Source organism: Podarcis liolepis, assembly GCF_965112155.1.
Source record: "Podarcis liolepis genome assembly, chromosome: 12".
NCBI lineage: Eukaryota > Metazoa > Chordata > Lepidosauria > Squamata > Lacertidae > Podarcis > Podarcis liolepis.
This window is the reverse complement of record NC_139563.1, coordinates 32,807,342-32,831,421: the sequence shown is the minus strand read 5'-3', so window position 1 is coordinate 32,831,421 and position 24,080 is coordinate 32,807,342. Positions and strand designations below refer to the sequence as shown.

At 42.2% G+C, this 24,080-nt stretch overlaps 1 protein-coding gene across 2 annotated transcripts in view; it reads right to left on the bottom strand.

Moving 5' to 3' along the window:
- The window catches only part of BZW2 (basic leucine zipper and W2 domains 2), a 46,385-nt gene that overhangs the window by 13,497 nt on the left and 8,808 nt on the right, over positions 1-24,080 (bottom strand). The window contains exons 1-7 of one of the 2 annotated variants that reach the window (XM_083468396.1): positions 15,757-15,832; positions 13,687-13,751; positions 12,557-12,733; positions 11,209-11,312; positions 10,692-10,757; positions 4,600-4,735; positions 593-702 (exon numbers count right to left, since the gene is read on the bottom strand). In XM_083468396.1, the coding sequence (XP_083324522.1) occupies positions 593-702; positions 4,600-4,735; positions 10,692-10,757; positions 11,209-11,312; positions 12,557-12,733; positions 13,687-13,744 (651 nt within the window). In that variant the 5' untranslated portion in view covers positions 13,745-13,751; positions 15,757-15,832. Of the gene's footprint in view, positions 1-592; positions 703-4,599; positions 4,736-10,691; positions 10,758-11,208; positions 11,313-12,556; positions 12,734-13,686; positions 13,752-15,756; positions 15,833-24,080 lie in introns of those variants that run through there. The other variant, XM_083468395.1, reaches the window with a different exon arrangement.

Sequence of the window (24,080 nt, the reverse complement as noted above, 5' to 3'; positions counted from 1 at the left end):
ATTTTGAGATATTCCCTTAGTATTAAGAAGTTGGTTATTTGAGTATTTGCCCTAAGGTCACATGACCTAGGCAGTTCCAAAGGCCTAGTTGTCATTACAGTGGCTTGCATTAGAGGCTTTGGAGAATAAAGCTGTTTTCAAGTCGGTCTTCAACCCTCTTGTCTGTTTGTAGCAGGGATGCCAACTTGGGCCCCAAGTTATGAATGCTCAATGGCACCCGTGATGTAACATGATGTTGTGATGTCATGACGTGACATTACATCAACGTGCTGCAGCAGTGCTTCTGAGGCCTGGCAGGGCCTCTGACATGACTTCAGACTTGTACTTGGCCTTGGGGGCCTCACGCGACTTTCGGTAGAAACCGGAAGTTGCATTGCGGAGCCCACATTGTGGGTGCTGAGCACCCCAAAAAACTTAGTAGGTGTCCAGGACCCCCTATAGCTGGCACCTATGGTTTGTAGGTTCTGAATCATTACAGTATTGAAGTCATCAATTGTATTTCCTAAGGCAGGGTCCAACCTGAATACACAGTTGGAGATCTTACATCCATTTCGCAATGCCCCAGGCCAACATTAGGAAAGGAAATACTTACTAGCAACCTCTTGTCTAAGTTAGCTTTCCTTAAAGTGGAGGTGACTGAATTGGCATCCTTCTCGAGCATCCATGCTTTAAACAATTTGACAGCGAAAGAGGCTGCAATACCTGGAAGAGAAGCAGGGGTACTCAAAAGTACATCTTACTAATACAGTCATATTTAGAAGGATCTTGCAAGAATCATTGAATCTGAAGCAATAACATTAATGATGGGACTGACACAGATTGCAGGCAGAAGTTATACCAATGAGAGGCTGCTTCACAGATTCATGGAACTCTATTACAGCTACCTGTTGCGTGTACCTACTAAAACCGTAATGTGGGGAATGTAGGCAACACAGGGCCGGAAGGCAAGGCCAGCTGGGCCTCTGCTGTGTTTCCATGGAGATTTTGATGCCTCTATTGCTGCCTATGTTTAGGAGTGCGGCTAAAACTTTTTAATCAGGTTTCTGAGCCCTCTTAGATATATCTGTCCATATTGTAATTCAAGAGATATGTCTATATCTTACGCCGTCTACAGCAGCAGTAGGGAACCTTTCCAGCTCAAAAGCCGCATTTCAAAGTGCTCCTTTACCCTGTGCTTTTGAGGATCTGACAGTCAGCCAATGGCTGGGACTTTTGCCCTGTTCAAAGCAAAGGGAAAGAGAGCACTCTGAGAGGTGTTTCTGAAGGCATCTTGGAGGTTTAAAGAGTGGTGTAAGGAGGGAGAAGTGGTCTCCATATTTTTTTAAAGGAATTCTTGCCAGAGTTGCATTTCAGAGGAGGGAAACTGAGCAATAAAGATAAGAAAAGCTAGAAAGTAGGTGTAAAATGGGCTAATTGGGGCACATAAACCTCTTTTACTGGGAAGCGGGAGTAGACAAAATCTAAAAGAGGATGGGGCAAGAAACAGCAGGCTCCTTCCAGATGGGGAAAGAGTGTAGCTCAGGAGAAAGCATCTGCTTTGCATGCAGAGAGGGACCTAGGTAGATAGGACTCGGAGAGACCCATCTGAAAGTCATTGCCAGTCATTGTAGCTAATACAGAGCTAAGTGGAACAAATGTTCTAACTCAGTTGAAAAGCTGGATGATTCAGGACAAATGGGGAGGCCTGCCAGGCCTAATTCGGCCTGTAGCCTAGGGTTCCATACCTCTATAGTTACACAGGACTACATTACATATGACAAGAATGTAGGCGCACCTTTGTGGGGATGGGGTTCCACAGCTTGGGGGTGTCATGGAGAATGCCCTCTCCCAGGCCGCCACCACTCCAACTTCTGGGAGCGGTGTGGTCTTTTAGGTATTTGGAGCCTGAGTCATTTAGGGCTTTAGACACCAAGGCGAACACCTTGAATTAGGCCAGGAAGTGAACAGGCAAACCAAGCAGGTGTGTTGAACTAGAGGTTATATGAGATCTAAATGCAACCCCAGCCAGCAATCTTGGCTGCTGCAGCTTGGACCAAGGTTAGACTAAGTCAGGCCTTTATTGAGCATTTATTTTTATTCTTTGCAGGGAGGTTATACGACGATGAGCATTCACCACAAATTCATCCTGATTTGCTTGTGTGGTGTTTATATATGTTCCCATTAATCATTTATTCATCTCTCACTTTGCATTCCCCACTCACGTTCCTAAGCTCTCTTAGAAAAATAAAATGCCTGTTTCTTTTTCAAAAGTGTTTTCCCCTTCCTCTAGGGCAACAGAGCGCTTTAATTGCACAAACCTACATTTCTGGTCTTCGCTTGAATCTCTCCCACAGAATACAGACAGTCTGGAGGCATCCCTAAATATTTGGGTGGCCAAATGTCTCTTATTCCAGAACACAACGGGGAAAAGGAAAGAGAACGGCTTGTCTTATTTGGGCAAATGTCGCTACAAGCAGTTGAGTTACCATGGATATCATCTGTTGAGAATGACTAAAATGAACTTCGCTATTATGCCGTACTTTGAATCTTTTCTATATACAAAAGTGGCATGAAGCACAACAAAAAGCTATACTGAGATTGCAATGCTTTATTTTGGTTCTTTAAACTGGAAGTGGCTTTTCATTTAGCTGAATATCTCACACTGCAATCATGCCTGCACATGGTATTAAGTCTAAGGTCCTATGCGCACATGCAGAAATCAATTTCCAAGTCAACCTGCTTAGGAACAGGGTGCAAGACTAATGATACCAGAAGTTTTCCCTCCCTCCCACATCCACAATGAAATGAATGCACTCAACCCCAAACACTGGGGAGCAGGAAGGAGGTATAAACAGCTCACAGCAGTCAGTGGAACATATGCAAACCAGTCTCTTTTGCACATGCCCAAGTGATTTTTAGACTACCGTCAGCTTTGAAATCATAAACACACCCAGCAGAAACTTGTGTCCAAACAGTCATGCTAGGTTTCTATTTTGTGCACCACGAAGCTTCGATTCAGATCAATCCTGTCTTCAAAGCGAGTGGGGACAAATCAGTATGCCAGCAGGCTATTTGGGTAGCTCAGTTGTGGCTCCAGTGAGAAAAGGACAGGCCAAAGATCAGAGCTTTCTAGCAATATCCAACTGATCCCTGCAGGTTCCTGGCCCTCTGCAGATAATATCTCATCAGGAGGTCTGAGTCATTAGTGTGGCTGCAACTACCCTTTCAAACTCCCTCCCATTACATATCAGAGGGGCACTTTGGCACATAGGCAGCAGAATTCCACCCTGCATCAATGCTCTTTTTCTGCTCAAAATCACCCCTTTCAAATATTCTATTTGCCCCTAAAAGTCTTCAGGGAGAAGCATGAATTCTTATTGGACAATCAACAAGCAGGAAAAGGTTAAACCAGGCATGTCCAAAGTCCGTTTTGGGGGCCTAATCTGGCCCGCCAGTCAGTTAGTCAGTTTAATCCGGCCCCTGTGGCAGTTTACTTCCTGGGGTAAAATCCTAAAAAAACCTCAACAACTCCTACCCTAAAAAAAGCTCAACAACTGAGCTGGACGGATCAACAATTTGACTCTGCATAAGACAGTTCCCTATATTCCTAAATTCTAAAGCTCCAAGAATCAGAACATCCATTACTTTTTAGGTGGGGTATGGCAGAAATCTCACCCACGGTTTTCCTTCTTTTTTCTTAAAAAATGTGATAAGCATGCATGTGTTTCTGCATACAAATAACCAGGGAAAGAATGAGCACTACAAAAATGTTCATCATTCTCTTTCTATTTCAGATTTTGAAATATCTTCATAATCCCTTTATTTCATAATTTCAAAGAATGTTTCATTAATCTGGGATTCATTAATTTGGGTTTGGGGTATCATTATTTCTTGCAACTAGTGTCCTTCCTACTATTCTGCTATTGATGTCTTTGAAATTTTGAATTAAAATAAAATGAAGTTGGCAGGGAAAGAAAAAAAAAGCTCAACAACTTCACAACTTCAATCCTAAAAAAATGTCAACAACTTTGGTTGGCCCTTCACTTCATCAAATCTGGCCCTCTTTGAAAAACGTTTGGGCACCACTGGGGGGGTTAAACACTCTCTTCCCCTGTAGCCCTGATATATGTTGCCCTGTGTCCCCACCCACCTCTGTTTTTTAATAAGAAAGGTGGTAATGGGCCAGTTCTAAGCATGCTATTAAAATACACAGATACTGTAATATAGTTTGGGCCTTAGGCTAAGGCATTAAAGGCTGCTTCTTTGAAATATCCATTTCCTTACTTTTCCTCTACTGATGAGACATCTCTTTTTGCAAATACAAAAGGTGCAAAAATGCCATTTGTTTGTTGTGAACAAGGTGAGAGTTTGGATACCGAAAAAAACATCCCATGAAGGCAATATTTACCAATTGCAACAAATTAGTACAATGAATATCAAAACCATCTTAATTTCTAAATGCATGACAGAATAAGGTGCTCATATCTCAAGGCATTTCGAAAATTAGGCCACGGAGGAAGAGCTTTTCGAGCGAGAGCATTCTATGGCCTCAGGTCCCTGGTGTTGGGAAACGATGAATCCAACCTAATCCAAGAGAAGGTAAGGGAAAAAGAAAATTACCTTCTTTGACAATGTTGTCAGTGAAAAGGCTTGTTAAAATGGTCGCAGGAAGTGTCCCGTTGGCTAGCAAGATTCCAGTGAGCATTGCCAGCTTTGTCTGCTCTGTTTCAGAAAAGGCTTTAAGGAACAACAGGAGCTGTAAAACAAGAAAGAGACGGAGTTTTTGAGGCAATGAAACTATTATGCCACCCCACATCAACACACACCAGCATGGAGTGCCTTTTTCTGCACAGATCTATTGATGTGACTGGCAATCCTATAAATATCATTTATCAAAACTTTGCCTAAGGTTCTGAAATGCTTACCACTGGGTCAGAGCCAGGAGCCTAAAAACAGGCCTGATTTATGATTGATGTCAGTAAAAAGTAAACAACCCTTTTGCTATCTGTATGTGCCTTTCTCTCAAGTACCGACAAGCAGCCTCTGCATAGCTAGGAATTGGGGCTTCCATGAAGGGTTGCATTTTCATTGGAGAAATGTTGGAAGGTATGGGACGTCCCATTCCATAATGATAATTTTACTGTTTATACCCCACACACCTCACCTGGTTGCCTCAGCCACTCTGGGCAGCTTCCAACATATATAAAAGCATAATAAAACATTAAACATTTTTTTAAAAAACTTATCTGTACTGTACAGTGGTACCTCGGGTTACAGACGCTTCAGGTTACAGACTCTGCTAACCCAGAAATAGTACCTCGGGTTAAGAACTTTACCTCAGGATGAGAACAGAAATCACACGCCAGCAGCGCGGTAGCAACAAAAGGCCCCATTAGCCAATGTGGTACCTCAGTTTAAGAACAGTTTCAGGTTAAGAACGGACCTCTGGAACGAATTAAGTTCTTAACCCAAGGTACCACTGTACAGGATTGCCTTTAGGCTGCTCGGGGGTCAGATAACTCCATACCTTCCAACATTTCTCCGATGAAAATAAGGACATCCTAAGGAAAAGCAGGACATTCCGGGATCAAATCAGAAACTGGGATGGCTTCTCTAAATCAGGGATGTTCCTGGAACATAGAGACACCTTGAGGGTCTGCAAGTTTGAATTTGCAAGTTCTGCTCCCTTTAAATGGTGTTAGTTGTAATTTGTGGTATTTATTATTATTATTATTATTATTATTATTATTATTATTATTATTATTATTATTAATTGAATTTATATCACCCTATACCTGGAGGTCTCAGAACAGTTCACAGCTTTATGCTTTACAGCTGCTGTTTTATGGTTTTGTTCATTGACATTCATGATTCTGTAATTGCACTTTTAGTTTACGTAACCCACTTTGGAACCTGAGGGTGAATAGCTCGTAAGAGATACCAGAAATAAATAAATAAACAAAATCTAACCCTGAATAGCTTGGACTGAAAGGAAAACCACTAACGAGCTGCTTTCCCTCCCCCCTCTCTTTTTTGCCAATTGCCTGGAAACCTGAATGTTCAGTTTAAAAAGAAAAATTGAAAGCAAACATCTCGAGTGTCAGCATAGTCTTTGAACAAAATAGGTTTGAAAATAAGATGATTGTGGACAAGAAAAAAACAAGCTTCTCTGTGAATAAGGGCTTGAAATACACAGTATTGATGGGCGCCATTTAGCCTAGGAAAGGGAATGTTGTGAGAAGGACAAAGGGAAAAAGGAAAGGGCCTGGAACCCCTCAGCGATGAACCAAATATTAGCATCTTTGGGTGTATGGAAAGCACCCAGAGCGAGAAACCCCTTCTCCATACAGAATGAGATGCAGGTAACTTTTAAAAGGTTCCCACTAAATATGAAGGTGCTTTCCCCCCTCTAGCAGACAACCTTCTTATAGATCAGGAATGGGGAACCTGCAGCCCTCCAGATGTTGTTGAATTTCAACTTCCATCATCACCAGCCAGTGTAGCCAATGATGATGGCCACGGGTCTCCTGCCTCATCAGTGGATGCAGGCACATCTGGGGACGGGCTGTTTCATCAAGAGGGCTCTGCTGCACAGTCTCTTTCTTCCCCCTTCCTCCCATTCTGAAACCTCATCCTCCAGTGCTTCCCATACTTGGTCAGAATCCAAGTGGCTCAGAGGGAAATCAACACAATGAACGAAAATGATTTGGGACGGCATTGCAAAGTGCATGTGGCAGATTTATCAAACTGTTTAATGTGCCTTTCCATAATTGCTTACGGGTTGCAAAATAAATAAATAAATAAATGCAGAAGCTGGAAAAACACACACGCACTTGACAAAGAGGCGAGGTAGCATGCCATTCTGTTTGCCACAAAGATGAGCAGCACGGCAGAAACAAGGCCTGTGTTTCTGGCTTCAGACCACCCTGGAGCACATTTGTAATTTCATGGGATATCATTTTCCTTTGTTCAAAAGGTGTTATTTGTCCCTTACTCAACTGTTAAGCATTGCCTGAATTAGCTTATGGGGAAAATTTCCAATTCTAATTAACCCACTTAGAAACCATCAATGTTCAGCTTCAAGTTGTTATTACCGCCAGCAACTTGAGGCACTGATTGCATTCAGAACTCTTCCCTGCCTATCACTATTACACTTTTGGTTTCCGGCGCTGTAGGGGAGGTCAGAGAACACTGGAGAGTTTCAGAATAACACTGACCTGCCACCCACAGGACTCCAATTTGTGAGCCGGTAGAAAATCACTGGTATAACTACGTGTACTACATGAAGGGAGTATGGTTTTAGGGGAAATCAGCATGCCTGATGTGCCCCAGTGCGGCACATAAACTCCTCCTTTTTTGCAGCAGGAGTATTGAGCACCTGATTAATCAAAGCACTCTTTCTATTGCTAGGATCTCACAGGGTATGATCTGAAGGTTAATGAGGCTGCCACCTTGCTAGAGCTAAAGCACGTCTGGGTCTAGCCATCAACAGTGTCTCCGAAAAAAATTATGCATCACTTGGAAAGACAGGCAAACTAATGTCAGTGTACTGGAGGAAGCAAAGATCACCAATGACATTGTCAAAGCAATGATTCTTCAACATCAACTTTGTTGGACCAGTCATGTTGTGCGGATGCCTGATTATCGTCTTCCAACGCAACTACTCTATTCTGAACTTAAGAATGGAAAGCATAATGTTGGTGGTCAACAAAAGATGCTTAAAGACTCCCTCAAGGCAAATCTAAAAAAAATGTAGTATAAACACCAACAATTGGGAAACACTGGCCTGCAAGCGCTCCAGTTGGAGAACAGCCTTTACCAAAGGTGTTGTGGACTTTGAAGAAGCACAAACTCAGGGGGATAAGGAGAAACAAGCTAAGAGGAAGGCATGTTTGGCAAACCCTCACCGTGATCAACTCCCTCCCAGAAACCTATGTCTCCACTGTGGAAAGACATGTGGATCCAGAATTGGTCTACACAGTTACTTATGACTTACTGTTAAAACAGTTTTAATAGAAGATAATCTTATTCAGCTATGAGGGATCGCCAAAGAAGAAGAAGAAAAGAAGAAGAAGAGTAGTGAGTGCCTAGATGGGATGCAGCCTTGGAACCACATGTACACCACCTTAAGTTCCATGGAAGAAGAATGAACTAGAATGCCTGAGTGGAATCTCATTTGTCTTTTGGAGAAAGGCTGCAGCTGTAGCTTAGGGGTAGGGCATGTGTTTTCCATGTAAAATATCTAAAGTTAAATCCCCAACATCTCCAGGTACAGCTGGGAGTATCTCCTGCTTTAGATCCTGAAGAGCCGGTCACTGTAGACAATACCAGAAAAGATGGACCAACATAACTTCCTATGTTACTGCAATTTCTTTGCCTAGAATATATTTAATGGGTGCATGGAGGAAAGGGGGAGACAGTTCCTCTGAGTAAGAAGAAATCCTTGCACTGATGGAACAATCAATGAACTCTACACACTGCCTACAGTGACTGGCAGTGGCTCTCCAGGGTTTCAGGAAAAAGATGGAAATGCCAGTGATTGAACCTTTTGCACACAAAGGATGTGCTCCCCTAGCAAGCTACAGCCCTTTGAAACAAACTGAAAGAAGTCCAACACCCACTAAAGGCGTTACATGTACACCTTCCAGAGCATGGCTTAACTAAGTTATTATGTTGTGAGCTTCCAGAGGCAATAACCTACTTTGCTGAATGTAAATGGAGAGATGTGGAAGTCATACCACGGAGTGAGCTACAGTGAAATAACAGAAGGAGGAGCAAGACATAAATACATGATCAAAAGGACCACTGTGATTTGCTTAATGTCATTTGATTAATGTTGGGATAGCCCATATTTCCCTTCCTTCTGTGGATCATATTATGGCATGATCTTGGTTGCCTAGCGCTGGATCTATACATACTCTTTAAACGTTCTTAGAATGCTATTTTTGTTATCGCCTAAAATGTAATGGCACCTGGTTTCTCCTTTGCTTCCTTTTCTACGTGGTCCACCCATTATGTTCCATCAGCCATAAGGGTTTTTAATGCAAAATCTGTCTCCCAACTTCTCTATGCTTCAAACGTCTGGTACAACAGCTTATTTCCTAAGTTAGATGGGTCCCAGGCAAAGTTTCTCCGGTCCTTACTACAGGTCCCAAATTGTGTCCCAAATCCAATCTTATTTCTGGAAACAGGTAAATGCCCACTTTCCACCAAAGCTTGGTGGGCTGCCTTGAAATACTGGCTTAAGATCTCAGTGTTTGGCCTGCGGAAGGGATAACTTGTACACCTAACCAACGAGGAGTTTATCAGCGCACGGCTGAAAACTATGGCTAGAAAGGCCACCTCAACTGGACTGTTACCATCCCTTTTGTATCAACTGAGCTATGATACCGCCCTTGTATCCCTGAGGCAAAGGCTTTGGGACATCTCAAATAGCAACCTGTGATCCAGATCCAATGTAATCTGTGGCCCGATTGCAGATGGAAACCAATATGGGCACGACTTTCAGTTAGCCTCATATCTAAGGAATTTGTCCGTACCCACCTATCGGCATTTATTTACCAAAGCTAGATTAAATGTATTTCCATCGGAAGTGCTAAATGGTAGACTGAGAGGCATCCCCTACCAGAATAGGCTTTGTTTATGTTCTCAGGACGTTGATTGCATGAACCATAGCCTACTGCACTGTGGGCAGTAAGAGCAAGCAAGGGATCATCTGATCAAACAATTACTAGCAAATTTGCTGTGAAAATCTGAAGCCTCCCATATTAAATACCTTCTGGAGGATAGGTCAAATGATATTACACCGACCGTGGCAAGAAACAAAGACCATCGTGCTCTAGGCATAGCAAAATGACTACCTCGGACTCTTTCATCTGTTGTTTGGTTGTTTTACCGGTATCTTATTCTGAAACTGTTTTGTGGGTCTATGGACTGCAATAAAGATATTTGATTTCTACATGGTCCACCCACTTATTTGACGGGGAGAGCTTTGCAGCACCCTCTGGTGTCACATTTAAAAGAACATCCTATGGCTATATGATTATCATAACCCCTTTTAAACTCATTTTTAGCATTAAAAACCATGAGTGTAGATGAGTCCTAGGTGTGGTATGCAGTGGGCACCATATGTGCACACCCTTTAATGCCGAACCTTACTTATTACTGCAGTACACAAAGCCTCAAATAAGCTCCCAGCCTGATATGTTAAAATAAACAGAGCACAGTTTGTCACAACTGTGCTAAAACACCATTAACAATCAAGAGTCCCCAGAGGATGGAGGTGGAAAGGAAAAATAGCTGCTTGAACGAGCATAAAGTGCTTTCTGTGCCTGAGAGTGTATGAGTCAGTATTACTCACCACAATATTAACAGTAAAGTTAAGGTTAGGAAAGGAGAGCTGCATAACTTAAAGAGAAAATACCTTAAATATACAATTCTCATCCTATCGTGTGCTAGTTCAAGGGCCCGCACCACCTAATTCTGCATGAGTGCTGCTTAGAGATTTCCTCAACAACATACACAACCCCAAAACACACACAGGCTTTCCATCTTGTCTTACCTAGAAAAAGTGTGTAAATACAAACCCTACCATTAAATATGAAGTCACCACCTCACAACTTAGCATCTAGTGATGCCAAAAAAACAGCTACTGACTCTGAACATAATACAGGAAGACTTTAACCACCACCACGCCAAGTTGGCAATATTACCTTTTTAATTTCATCTTCAAATGCCTTTTCCAAATATTTATATCTCCTGATGAGTTTGTTGAAGACCTAAAATACAAAGATAAGCAGCCATCTTTAACATGAGAAGTAGAACCTAACTGTTCCTACAGCGTTCATAATTAATCTGTGATAAAACGGAAACAACATATAAAAATATACTTCCTATATTTAGCAAGACAAGAAAGCGTTGTTGAAAGTATGGTACAGGATACTTCCCAATCATGCATAACTTTACTCCAGAACAACAAAATGCGTTTAGGTAAATACTTTCATAATTATGCAATCCTACTGCCTCAAGCAATTTGCTACTCCAATTAAAAACCATAATCTGTAGAGATGTTCAATTTTGGCAAAATGCACCAGTGGCAAATACTGCCAGAAGCAACTAATGCTGCAGCCATTTGATATTCTGGGTCTGGTAGGGAACGATAGAAACAGCTGGTGTATTATAGTACAAAGTCAACATGAGAGCTTCATCATCAAATCCAATTGGTCAAACCTGAGCATAATGTCGGAGGGCATCATGGTCTTCTTCTGCAGAAAACACACAGTGATTGGTCATCTTGGTCTTGTCATTGTCATCGATTCTTGTCCCTCCAGGAGCTGAAGAGATAGAAGCAATGTAAACTTATATCTTGGAAGTTAGAAATAAAGAGCCAGCTTTCATTCTTCATAATGTACATGCTCCACACATGGAGGCACCTAAAAAGTGAAATAAGAGTCAGCATAAAAATTTCTCAAACCTCCAGTGATGGGAATGGCTTGAACATCACATACCGTGAGGTGTCAATCCTGCTGCCTGACCCTCTCTGCCCCACCCATTGACAGTGGCACTGTACAACAATACAGATGGGGAACCTTTTTGGCTCTCAGGAGCCAAATTTGACTGTTGAGCTGAGCCATCCACTTGTCTGGCACCTGAAAGCACAAATGATGTCAAAGTTAGGAGTCCTAACTTTGGGACTTCAAAGTGCAGCCAAACTGAAGGGGGTGGTATAAAAGCCTGCTCAGTTTGACAATATTCAGTGCAAGCTCCTTCCTGATTCAGAAAGGCATTTGCATTGAAACCACTGCTAAAGCAAAGGGGGAAAGGATAGCAGTGGTTTGGGTTTGGGTGTGCTAGAGAGTTCCCTGCAGTGAGCTCTCTTGAGCACCTGAACCCAGCAGGATTGGCCTCCCTTTCTATTGACAGATGTGAGGGGAAGTCAATTCTGCTTTGTGCAATGCTTCAATGCACCTAAGTTTTCTGCAAACAAATCAGGATGAATTCTCAATAAACAGGTCCTCTGGAGGAGTTTAGTGTAGACTTTACAATCCCATATATTGACCAGCTTTCTTTAGTTATTAGGGTCCAACCTGTTGCCATTTTGTTTCAGGTAAAAGAGAACAGCACTGCTATTCTAGATACACTCTACAGCTAACTTTAACAACACTATTTCAACCATTTTTAGGGTTGCATCCAATGCTAGTTATACTCAGAGTAGACCCATTGAATTGAATGGACTCCATGTAGCCATTAATTTCAATGGGTGTACTCTGAATAAAACTAAGTTGAAGACCATCCTTTGAAATGAATGCACATGGATAACTTTGGTCCATTAATTTCAGTGGGTCTACTTGAGTTGAACTTAGGTGGGCACAGCCCACAAAGTTTGCCGAATTGTACTAAAAAGGTAAGAGAAACATGAAAACAAAACACAGATAACTGAAAATGAGGAAGAGGAGGATCCAGACCAAGGGGAGAGCCACAGTTGTTGAACATTAGCTGCCAGACAGATAAAACCAAGAGGGCATGTTTCCAGGATCAGCTTTGAAAGCGTTGAAAGTTTTCAGTGTGACATACATACCTAGCATGCTGCCAGCTATCAAGATGTCAAACAGAGTGTCGGCATAGCGGCGATAATCTAGCCTTGAGCCTGTAACATCCAGAAACTTGGCTACAGCTTCCAGGTCATCACCAGCTTCATTGAGACCTTGGACAATTGTATCCCGGAAGACGGTCGGTTCAAATTTCTCTTTTTCATCTAAAACAGATAGCCAGAGCCAAATCATTTTATGAAACCTGAATGCCAGTTTCCATTTCTCAGTCATATTCAGACATTCTGTTCTACAGGTGCTCAAACAACCTTTGCTGAATTGTTCTCTTCCCACTTTGCATATGCATTGTAATATGCTACTCACTAGGTTACAGAATTTATACAATATAAGGTTGCACATGAAATATTTTATTTTCTTGTTGATTTTTCTTCTTCCCAATCACCTTTTCTTAATTGCATTTAAAGTCATCCTCTCAAGAGGAAGTTGAGGAATGGGACAGTGTATTGCAAACTGAGGTATTGCTATGAATGATCTTGGCATGTTACAGTGTTGGTCCCAGAGAGCAACATACAAAATAGTTAAGCTGGTTATATTTCACTGGATTGGCCTTTTGTGGTAGAAGGGTATAACAGAATCATGTTTCTTCTGCGTGATGGGAGAGTCCTTCATATATAAATAAAGTTATACATCACAATGGTTTGGTTATTGTTATGTACACAAACCACAAGCTGGGTTTCTCCACTGATATGTCTATGAAGATGAGATCAGAAGGACTTCCATTTTCAGCTAACCATGGCTTGCTGTTATCTCCAAATCTGCAACTGTGGCTAGCATTAAAGCTGTGGCTAGCATTAAAACAAGCCAGGGTTATTAGTCATGGTTTGATGTTGATTTCTTAAAAAAACAAAGCTTTCTATTAAGACAATATAGGTGACATGAATACTGCTAGAGAAAAGTCTTCCAGTACGGTGAATAAGTATCATACTTTTGTTCACAGGGAGCTCAATGTATACCAACAAGTCAACTGATTCAGTTCATCTACTCTTTAATGTTAAATACTGATTTGCTAAGCAGGGGAAACAAAACACAGCAGGCAACAGTGTGCAAAATCTTCAATAAACTGCATATAACGTTCACAAAATGAAATGATCAAACCTACCCCTCTTCCTAGTTTTGAACCGTTGGCCTGTTAGCACCGGCTTCTGATGCTTATTCATAAAATTTCTGGAATACAAGTGTAGAATGTTACAGGTGTACAGTTTTAATGGAGATATTTTAAATCAAAAGGATATCAAAACCTTAGCATAATATGAACTATACAGGATAGGAACCCCCAGATGTTGCCAAACTCTCACTCCCATCAGTCCCAGCCAGAATGGCCATGGTCAGGGATGATTGGAGTTGTAGTCCAGCAACACCTGAATGGCTGCAGGTTCCCCATCCCAGAGACAAGTGAAGGACAAATTACTGGTGACATTGATAGGTCCTGATTCGGGAAGCCATAAAAGCCACACTTGATGCAACTTGCATGCCAAGCGATTACCACTTGATGCTATTAATTTTTGAAGGTGGCCATGTAAACTCCATACATTCCATTCAATGTGGCATAATCTTTTCTGCTGTACCACCCCAAATCCCAGTAAGCTCCAGTTTCCCACTCTTTCAATCAACTCCCTGGTTACCGCTTAACTTCCCCCTTCTCTTGTGACTCTTACATCCTGACCTTGCATCCAAACAACTTCTCCTTATCTTCCTAAAGATTTTGCCTCTTATTTACTCATTCCGGTTATTGAATCGATCACATTCCTTGTGTTTCCTGAAGATCAGAACACCCCCTTCTCAATCCTGAACTCTGCTACCAGGAATCCACCTCTATGTTCCAACATCACCATGTTTCCAAGGTGAATTTTCCAGAACTAGCCACTAGCTCCCAGGATGCTTCAGAGGAGGTCATGACCATTTATGATACTGGAATGATACTGCTTAAAATGTATACTGCAGATAGGGCCTCAGAAGAAAGAGTCCCAAGTAGACTTTCCAGATGTGTTTAAGCCCTCAGTTCAGCAATAGTTCTCCAGAAGAAAACTTAGTGTGGGGAATAAACAGACCAGAACACATTAGCAAGCAGTGGAGTCCCTCTGGCTCTCTCCTGCTTCAATCTGATTCTTAGGATAAGCTGCTATATTTTATGGTGTTAATGGTTTTGGGGGTTAGCAAACAACAAGAGCAGTTCCACACAAGGTGAAACGGCTGCATCAAAAACAACAACACACTGAATCACACCCATCTGAGCAAGGGTCAAGTTTTTATTTTCCTGCCCTCTGAAACCATCTCTTTTCTTTCTTGGAAACAGCACGTTATTGACACAGCAAACCTTAAAGGGTTCAGACTTTACAAAACAGGCTAATAGATAGCTCAGCTGGTGGAGCATGAGACTCTTAATCCCAGGGCAGTGAGTCTGAGCCTCACATTGGCCGAAAGAGTGCAGGGGATGAACTAGATCAGGGGTCAGCAACCTTTTTCAGCCGTGGGCCGGTCCACTGTCCCTCAGACCATGTGGTGGGCCAGACTATATTTTGAAAATAAAAACAAAAATGAAAGAATTCCTATGCCCCAGAAATAACCCAGAGATGCATTTTAAGTAAAAGGACACATTCAACTCAAGTAAAAACACGCTGACCATCCATGGGCCAGATTGATAAGGCGATTGGGCTGCATCCGGCCCCTGGGTCTTAGGTTGCCCTGTCCCAACTCCACGGGTCTATGAAATAAATAAATAAAAAATACTCTCGTGCATTAACGATGGTAGGCACCTCTCAAAATAAACACAAGAAGCTGGCACCAAGAGCAGCCACTGAATAAACACAACAGACACCCGACTCTGCAGCAACAGAGATCTAAAAATATGCAAGGTGGATCTCCCTTCCCCACTGGGACCAAGGGAAGTCTTTTTCAGACTGAGGCAACAAGGCTAATGAAGTCTGCTAGCCTTTTTCTAGAGAACGCAGAGCCTTCTAACTGTTGTGCAGACTTCTGGTCAGCATCCTGCTTCTATTAACGCGTTTTTTTCTTTCTGAGTGGATATGGGTGGAACAGAAGCAACTCTCCTCCCCACCACTCCAGAACCCAGCCTCCAATGCACAAATAAGCCCTTTAAAAACACTGAGGGAATGGGGGAGGGGCGAGTGCCAAATCTAAGCAAAAACCAAGAGGAGAAAAGCAAACTCACCACTTGTAGCGGATTTGACAAATTGCGTACAGGAGTGTCACTCCAGAGGTTATTAGTACCAGAACAGGATCTTGTTTCTATATTTAGCTTTAAAATGCATCACACTCTAATCTGCTTTGGTCGGGGCTTTATAAGGTAGCTGTTAAAGGACGGGGTCAAGGAATACGCACGAGAGGGAGAAAGAGCAAAGGAAAGGGCAAAAGGCAGCAACTGCTAGTCAGACACATTTCAGGCGCGTCAGGTCAGACTCTGCAGGTCTGCATGTAAAGAGAGGAATGCAATCCCCTATGCCAGAATGTGGCAAACAATAAAAACAACAGCCAAAATAACAGAACAGAGAAACCCATGGCACTAACCCATGTGGCAGGATGGAATGAGAAAACCTCTCATTTCTGGTTAGAGTAGTCTACCCAGTCAATATTTTGGAGTGTAAAGGAGGAAAAAAGAGCTCCCCTAGGGTAAGGGCGGGAAACCTTCTCAGCCTGAGGGCCACTTTCTGAGGGCCACACATCAGTAGGGCCGAAGACAAAACTGGGTAGAGCAATAGATGCAATTATTACCTTTGCAGAGTAGGCTGGTTTCTGCACAAACCAATTTATATTCTTTGTCTAAGGAAGCAAGGAGCATTATCAGTGTCTAATGATGTAGCACCCTGCTTGTGGTTAACGCTTAGCTGGAATGAAATATTCAACGCAGCAATAGAGAAATTAAAATAATTATTTATTTGTCAGACAAATAAATGAGAGGCACAGTGGTATATGGTTACCAAGCTCTGGCCTGGCCTCCTGCCATTATGGCCAGCACTTATATTCCCTTAATCCAGCCCCCTTTGCTCCTCCTTGGGCTGCCTCTGTCCAATCAGCCTGGTTGGATTTCCTATTGGCTGATTGCTATAACCAATCCTAAAAGATACACCCATCCTCCTGTCCTTATATGGAACACAAAGAGCTATATATTGTTACATCTATAAATGACAAATAAGTAGTAATATATCTTACATGGAATCTTAATTACCAGCTCACCTCTTGCCCTCCTTGCCCTATTGCCTTCTAAAACAAATGGTTAATCTTAAATTTTTATCTTAAACATATGTCAAGGATCTTGAGTTTCACATCAACATTGAAAGATCTCCTTCATTTGAAGGTTTCTAAACAAATGTCTGACAGCTAATATATCAGAACCGTTTGGATGGCGTCTTCCTGTCTGGCAAGAGGGCTGGGCTGGTGGCTGACTTAATTTCAAGATAAATACAACTCTTCTAGCATTTGTTAAATCCTTTGCATAATTACATTTAAGCCAATATATTTAAGCTAATATATTTCATACATTATCATAGGTAACCTTTTAAAAGAATAAAGCTTCTCAAAGTAGAAAGGAAGGAACTCAGTAAAAAAACAGTTTTTAAAGAAGGCTCTTTAGTTTACACCTCCCCCTTTCACCCTCCTTTCCAGCCTCAAAATAAAATAGGAAGAAGCTTCTTTTTCCCCAGCCAAGCCAGTTGCCTTTTCTCTCAGTTTAAGAAAGAAACAGTTTTTAGAAGATTTCCTAAAAATGCTCTCTTTTTCTGTCAGCTAGATGTTTTTTCTCCCATTTGCCTCTGGCCTTAGAAAATACAGCTCAAGGTTTAAGAGAGGCCCATGGTATCATTTTACTATTTGCCCATTCCTAATTATATTTATCTCTGCCTTTGTTATCTTCTGTAACATGTAGGGTCAATGTCCTGCTCTTAGTCTGTATTTTCAGCTTTTACGACTTTGAGAATTGTTTTCTGCTATCAATCAAGGGGGGGCCCCTTGTCTTAGGAGAATGGCCAAGGTTTTCTCTGCCTGGCATGAAACATTTGAAAATCTAAGCCCTCTCTTTAATATACAAGCCCTGATCAAACATTAATAAAATGCAGGCTTATGCCTGATGCCTCAATGACACGTTCCAGCCAAGCATAAACACTCAGGAATGGTGCAAAGCAGGAGCCAGGAGTGGGTGTGACCTGGGAAAAGTCCTGAGGGCCATATAGAGAGGCGTGGAGGGCCACATTCACCCCCAGTTCCCCACTCCTGCCCTAGGGAAGTACATTTGTTTATTTCCTTACATTTATACCCCACCTTTCTTCCACTATGGACCTCAAGGTGGTATAGAAGTGGTTCCTTCCCAGGCAGTTACCCATCCGGGAGATGACCAGGCCTACTTAGCAGCAACTAGATGGTGGCCCTGTGTCTCTTTACAGGCCACATCCTGAGCCCAAACACAACTAGACCTCACACAGCCACAGTTACAGGTGAATTTGTGTGTCATGGACTTAAAACTGGGCAGATCCAGATTTAAATCCTCACTCAGCCATGAAACTTGCTGCGTGACCTTGGGTTTGGAACAATAATCCCTGTCAGATTTTGTGGGGATTAAGGGAAGGGGACTGGGGCGATACAACAAACCTCAACCTAGCCCCAGCTGCTAGGAGGAAAGGCAGGTTAAAAGCAGGTGTAAATACACCCTTAAGGAGGAGTATTTAGCCCAGTCTTAATAAATCTAAAGGGACGCGGGTGGCGCTGTGGTCTAAACCATTGAGCCTAGGGCTTGCTGATCAAAAGGTCGGCGGTTCGAATCCCCACAACGGGGTGAGCTCCCATTGCTCGGTCCCTGCTCCTGCCAACCTAGCAGTTCGAAAGCACGTCAAAGTGCAAGTAGATAAATAGGTACCGCTCCGGCGGGAAGGTAAACGGCGTTTCTGTGCACTGCTCTGGTTTGCCAGAAGCGGCTTAGTCATGGTGGCCACACGACCTGGAAAAACTGTCTGAGGACAAACATCGGCTCCCTTGGCCAGTAGAGCGAGATGAGCGCCACAACCCCAGAGTTGTTCGCGACTGGACCTAACGGTCAGGGGTCCCTTTACCATTATAAATCTAAGTGGTTGTGAGGCTTGGAGGAGGATGGCAGTGAAATCAACAGCATTACCTTAAGGCTTTGCATACTTCTGATCACCCAACACATGGCTGACAAGGAATCACAATGGCTACTGGCCTAGGTGAAAGGGCAGGGGAATGATGCAAAATTATGATTTTTCTAACCTTTTACTTTAAGGCGTATTTCCCACATTCACTTGTCTGCCATGGAGCTCTTCGGCATCTCCTGGGGCCCCTCTGCATGTTGCAAACAATTGCAATACATGCTCCAGGTGTTTAATCAGTTATGGATGGTATGCACTGATATCATCCCATTGCAGGGGAATGTTGCCCACCACTAAGCTGTTCTTCAGGCAGCTTGTCCACATTTAATAATCTGCTTGGTGAGAAACTCTGATAAGCATACAGTAAATCCCTGAGTTCTCTGAAACACAGCTAGAAAGTCATCTATGTAGGATAATACCTTGGGAGGCAGGAGGTATGTGAGAGTCTCAATGAATGTTAGAATGATGTTGGATAGAAATTAAGTGGTTTTTAGCTGTAATACTATAAGGGAATATGAAAAATGGATTACTAATAGGTAAAAATTTAATGTCACAATATTTTAAGATTAAAGATTAGGACAAATAAAGAGGGGAAGGATTTGCTGAACTAACAAACTGAATTGGAATACAAAAAAGGGAGGCACGAGGAGGTCCGGGAAACAAGCTAATGAAAAATAAGTAATGGAAAGATTGAGTTGTTTTTAACTGTTTTTTTATTTTGTATTTTTCTTTTTTCATTTTGTAATATCTTGAAAATTTTAATAAATATCTTTTTTTTTAAAAAAGGAGGTATGTGAGAGGCTCAAAATATGGTTGAATTAGGCTGCAAACCCTAATCCCACTCATCTTGAAGAAAGCCCAATTAAACACAGAAAGACTTCCCTCTGAGGAAACATGAACAGCAAATTCCTATTGCTCTGCGATTTTATATCTACACTGCATCATACATTGAACTTCCTTCAGATGATGATTTGAGTTTCTGAAAGCCAAAACTGCAATTATGGTAACCCTTATCTGCTTTTTTCAGAAAGCATACACCTTCCAAAATGTCAAACCATGCAACCCCAAACAGGTTGTTTTTGTGCAAGAGGCAACATTTTTTGAATGTCAAACAGAAGCACGGTGGCAGTCGTTCAAAAACAAAACAAAACAAGGCATGGACAGAGGGGTAGAGAGAAGGGTAATTCTGTTTACATGCTGGAGTATGACTTAATCAAAGCATAGATGAAGAAGAAAAGTGGATGATTAAAAGAGAGAGAAGGGGGGAGGGGGAAGCAGAAGGCACTGAATCAAAACTGCCTCCAACAAAAGCAGAGTCCAGAAGACTCTTAACTGCCTTACAGAGTTGTGTAACAGAACTGGAGGCTAATAAGAATGGTACTTTGATATCTTGGCTATTTCATTTCATTGCAGCTGGCACGCAGTTAACATTGTCACAGTTCCTTCAAAACAAAATGGCAAAGCTAACCTCCAGCTGTATCCCACTACCCTCCAATAATGTTGATTTCCTATTTATACAGTGGTGCCTCGCAAGACGAAATTAATTCTTTCCGCAAGTTTTTTTCTTCTTGCGAGTTTTTCGTCTTGCGAAGCACAGTTTCCCATAGGAATGCATTGAAAATCAATCAATGCGTTCCTATGGAGACCGTCTGGGGACAGAGGGGAAGCGCCGCGGGCCTTCCCCTCTGTCCCCGGACCTGTTTTAAAGCAAGGGAAGGGGCAGCGGGGAGAATAGCTTCTCCCCGTTGCTGCCCCTTGGTTCAAAAGGGGTCCGGGGAGAGAGGGGAAGGCGCGGGCGCCTTCCCCTCTGTCCCCTCTTTTGAAGCAAGGGGCGGAGGGGAGAAGATCGCTTCTCCCCGTTGCCACCCCTTGGTTCAAAAGGGGTCCGGGGGCAAGCTTCGTTTTGCGAAGCAAGCCCATAGGGAAATTCGTCTTGCGAAGCAACTCGAAAACGAAAAAACCTTTCGTCTTGCGAGTTTTTCGTCTCGCGAGGCATTCGTCTTGCGGGGCACCACTGTATAAGCTTAAGTTTGACAATTTTCAATGAGTTAGCCTCATCTAAAATTCCCATGCAAAGAGGTGTTAATATACCATATGAACACAATATATGGTAAGGACACGCAGTGAAAAGAGTTGAAAGCCTAACCATCTCAAACGATCAGATTGTTCATGGTAGCTGCTCCATGAGCAGCAGAAGTAGTAAAGCAGAAATGGCAGCAGGATAACAGAGCGCTGTGCAGGGATGACTGACATCTCAGCCTGGACTAGGGATGTAAGATTTCCATTCTGACATACGGTATATTCGTCACAGTCTGTGCCATTTCCGTTCTGCCACAGTTTGGCTACCAACCAATACTACATTAATCATTCTACTGGCCACTATTTAATATAAGTTCCAACACCAATTTACATAACTTACATTCATTTCAGTGTAAAGGAAATTTCAGGACAATGTGAAAAGTGTTCATTCATTGTCATTTCTGGACTTAAGAAAAACAGCAATGATGTAAACAAATACCAATCACATTTGGTTGACTGATTTCCATTCCCATCATCATCATCCACTCATCTGACTGGGTTGCCCCAGCCACTCTGGGCAGCTCCCAACAAAATCTTAAAAACATAATGAAACACCAACCATTAAAAACTTCCCTGAACATGCAGACTGCAGCAAATTCCCACTTGTTTTTCCTTTTTTGTCAGAATTCTCTGATATCCCTAGCCTGGACCACATGATGGCAGAGCAGTGGGAAATTATCCTCTCTGCTTTCTGCTGCCATAGAGCCTGCAGTGCAGGCGGGGCCTGTACCAAAAGGCATGGCATTGATCAATGTTATCTTCACTCTCATTGTACACTGATTGATTTGATGCCATCAAAATGCAGAGCCGGCAGTGCTAGAGCCAGTAGCACACGTAAACTTGCTGTCCGCATGCCAGCCGATGGAGTGGAGGATCACCCTGGAGAAGCATCTTCAGAGCAGGGCACAGAAACAAACGTTTTGCCATCATGCTTCCTCTTTGAGAGAGAAATGCTCTTACATTATAAAGCAAAAGCGCAAGGCCTTGATTAGTCATTATTCGGCACCCAGCCTCTTGCTGTGGAACAAAAGGATTATGTGCATACTGTTATGTGCTGTAAAACCTACATGTGAACAGAGATGAATGTGTGAAGCTCATCCCACATCACCATCACCACCAACTCATGGAAAGCAAAGTTCTGAAGCAGGGAGCCTTCTCTACAAAGTGTGACTCACCCTATAATATAGAATCCTAATTATTAAGCTCTCTGATTCAGAACTTTGCTGACTACAGGTTACTGGAGATGGAAATTGGGCAGCGATCAGCGTAGCACACTCATTCCAGCTCAGATGCAGGTTTTACAACACAAGAGAAAGTCCAACAATATTGCAACAAATTGGCTTCTTAATAGCTTATTCCATGGCCCGCTGGGGAGCGACTACAAAAAGTGGGGGCTGTGTACACACCATGCATTTAAAGAACATTTTTTTACCCCAAAGTATCTTGGGAACTATAGATTATTATTATTTTATAATCCTTTTTATTAATTTTAATTATAATTCAATGATAGCCTCATTATAACAATACCAATTTAAAATAAAATTATTATTATCAATCATTCAAATACCAAATTATATAATTTAGTGGGGGCCCACGTGCTATTATTGATGCTTTTCTTTATTTCTGCATTCCAAAATCTTACTGATTTCAATTACATTCCAGTCATAATAATAATCCCTTATACAACAGCTGCAATATTCAAAACTTCAATTCATGTTGACACATTAAATGATTTATAGAACTACAAGCGAGGATCTCAAAGTATATCCTTGTTCTTCCTGTGTGTGACATTTATTCTGTCTGTGCTGTTTCTTCCCATCCTTGTAAAGTGTTACGTCTATCTTTTCCCATTTGTTGCTGTTATCCATCATGCCTTGAGCGGAGATGATATCCCATTGTTTTTCTAGATATTTCTCTCTCACTCAGTCCCATGCTTCATTGGTTTTTTTGCAACTATGACAACAGCTGCAAAAGTCACTCTACCCCAATAAATAACCAGTTTTTGCCATTTTTCTTCTTAGCCTAGGAAGAAGAGTGGTCTGTCAAACTGTAGATTGTTAAGCATTCTGGGAATTGCAGTTCTGTTGAGCAAAAACTACAATTCCCAAGATTCTTGAGGGGTGCGTGTGTGCTTTAGGCGTATGGTGTGTATGCAGGCAGAGATAGAGACATGCTTTGCAGGATGCAGACCCAGCCAGGTCTGAAAAGCTGTTACTTGTGCAACAAAGCGAAAGAACATCCAAAGTTAGACACGAACTAAATTTGTAAGTGGGAAAACAAGCGTACGTGCATCACTCAAGTTTGGAAAAAGGAAAGTGCTGTAAAGTGTTGACAGGATGAAAGGATGCGTCTGGAATGAGATGGAAGAGCAGCAGCTTCTTGTGAAATCCCCATCAAATGCTGCCAGGGCATATATGGAATTTGTCTCTCATCCTTGCTGCAGACGTCTAGAGAAATAAGTCGCCACAGTACAAGAACAGAAGAGAACCGAGGAAGTCACCTATGCTGCCCAAGTATGACTGACAGCTAGCAACAGCTGGAAGGTCCACCCATGAATGCACACACAGACCGAAATATCTAAAACTGGTGCATAGGGCAGCTCTTCCCATTCAGAAAAAACACACCATGTGGTAATATCCTTCAATGACAGTATCACTTCAGAATGTAGGAGGTGTTAAGGATTGGACATTTCTTATGGACTTTTTGCATGAAAGAGAAAATGATCTTGTAACATCTGGATTTGAAGATTGAAAAAAATACTGGTTTATAGACGATAGAATGGTTGGATCTTGAGGAATGAATAGAATATACAGCTGCAGTGTAGAGAACCAGAAGTTCTTTTATTTCCTTCATCTTTAGTTTTTCCCCTTTTTCCTCGCTTTCTCTTTTTTAGGCTTCTCCTTTCCGTGGCTTTTCTTCCTTCTGGCTTTGTTCTCTTATACACTAAGTAGCTGTTTTATCTCAGTATATTGTGAAAAGATACTTTGCGTGTTTGTGTATCTCTTTGAATTAGTATCAAGAACTATTATTTTTTAAACAGAATATAGGAGGAGCTGTATGACTGAAGTCTGTAGAAAGCCAGTATGCCAGACAGTGATGAATTGTAGCCCTGAGGTGAGTAACTCAGGGGCCGAATACATCCCTCCAGGCCTTGCTACTTGGCCCCTGAGACTCTTCTCAGGTTCCAGTGTTTGTGGACTCTGCTTCACAACCCCAAGTGCCTCTGCCTTACTGGAACGCATCCTTGAACAGTGATAAAGTCTCTTTATTTGCCTCAATGGGGAGGGGAATCTGTGTGTAGAGT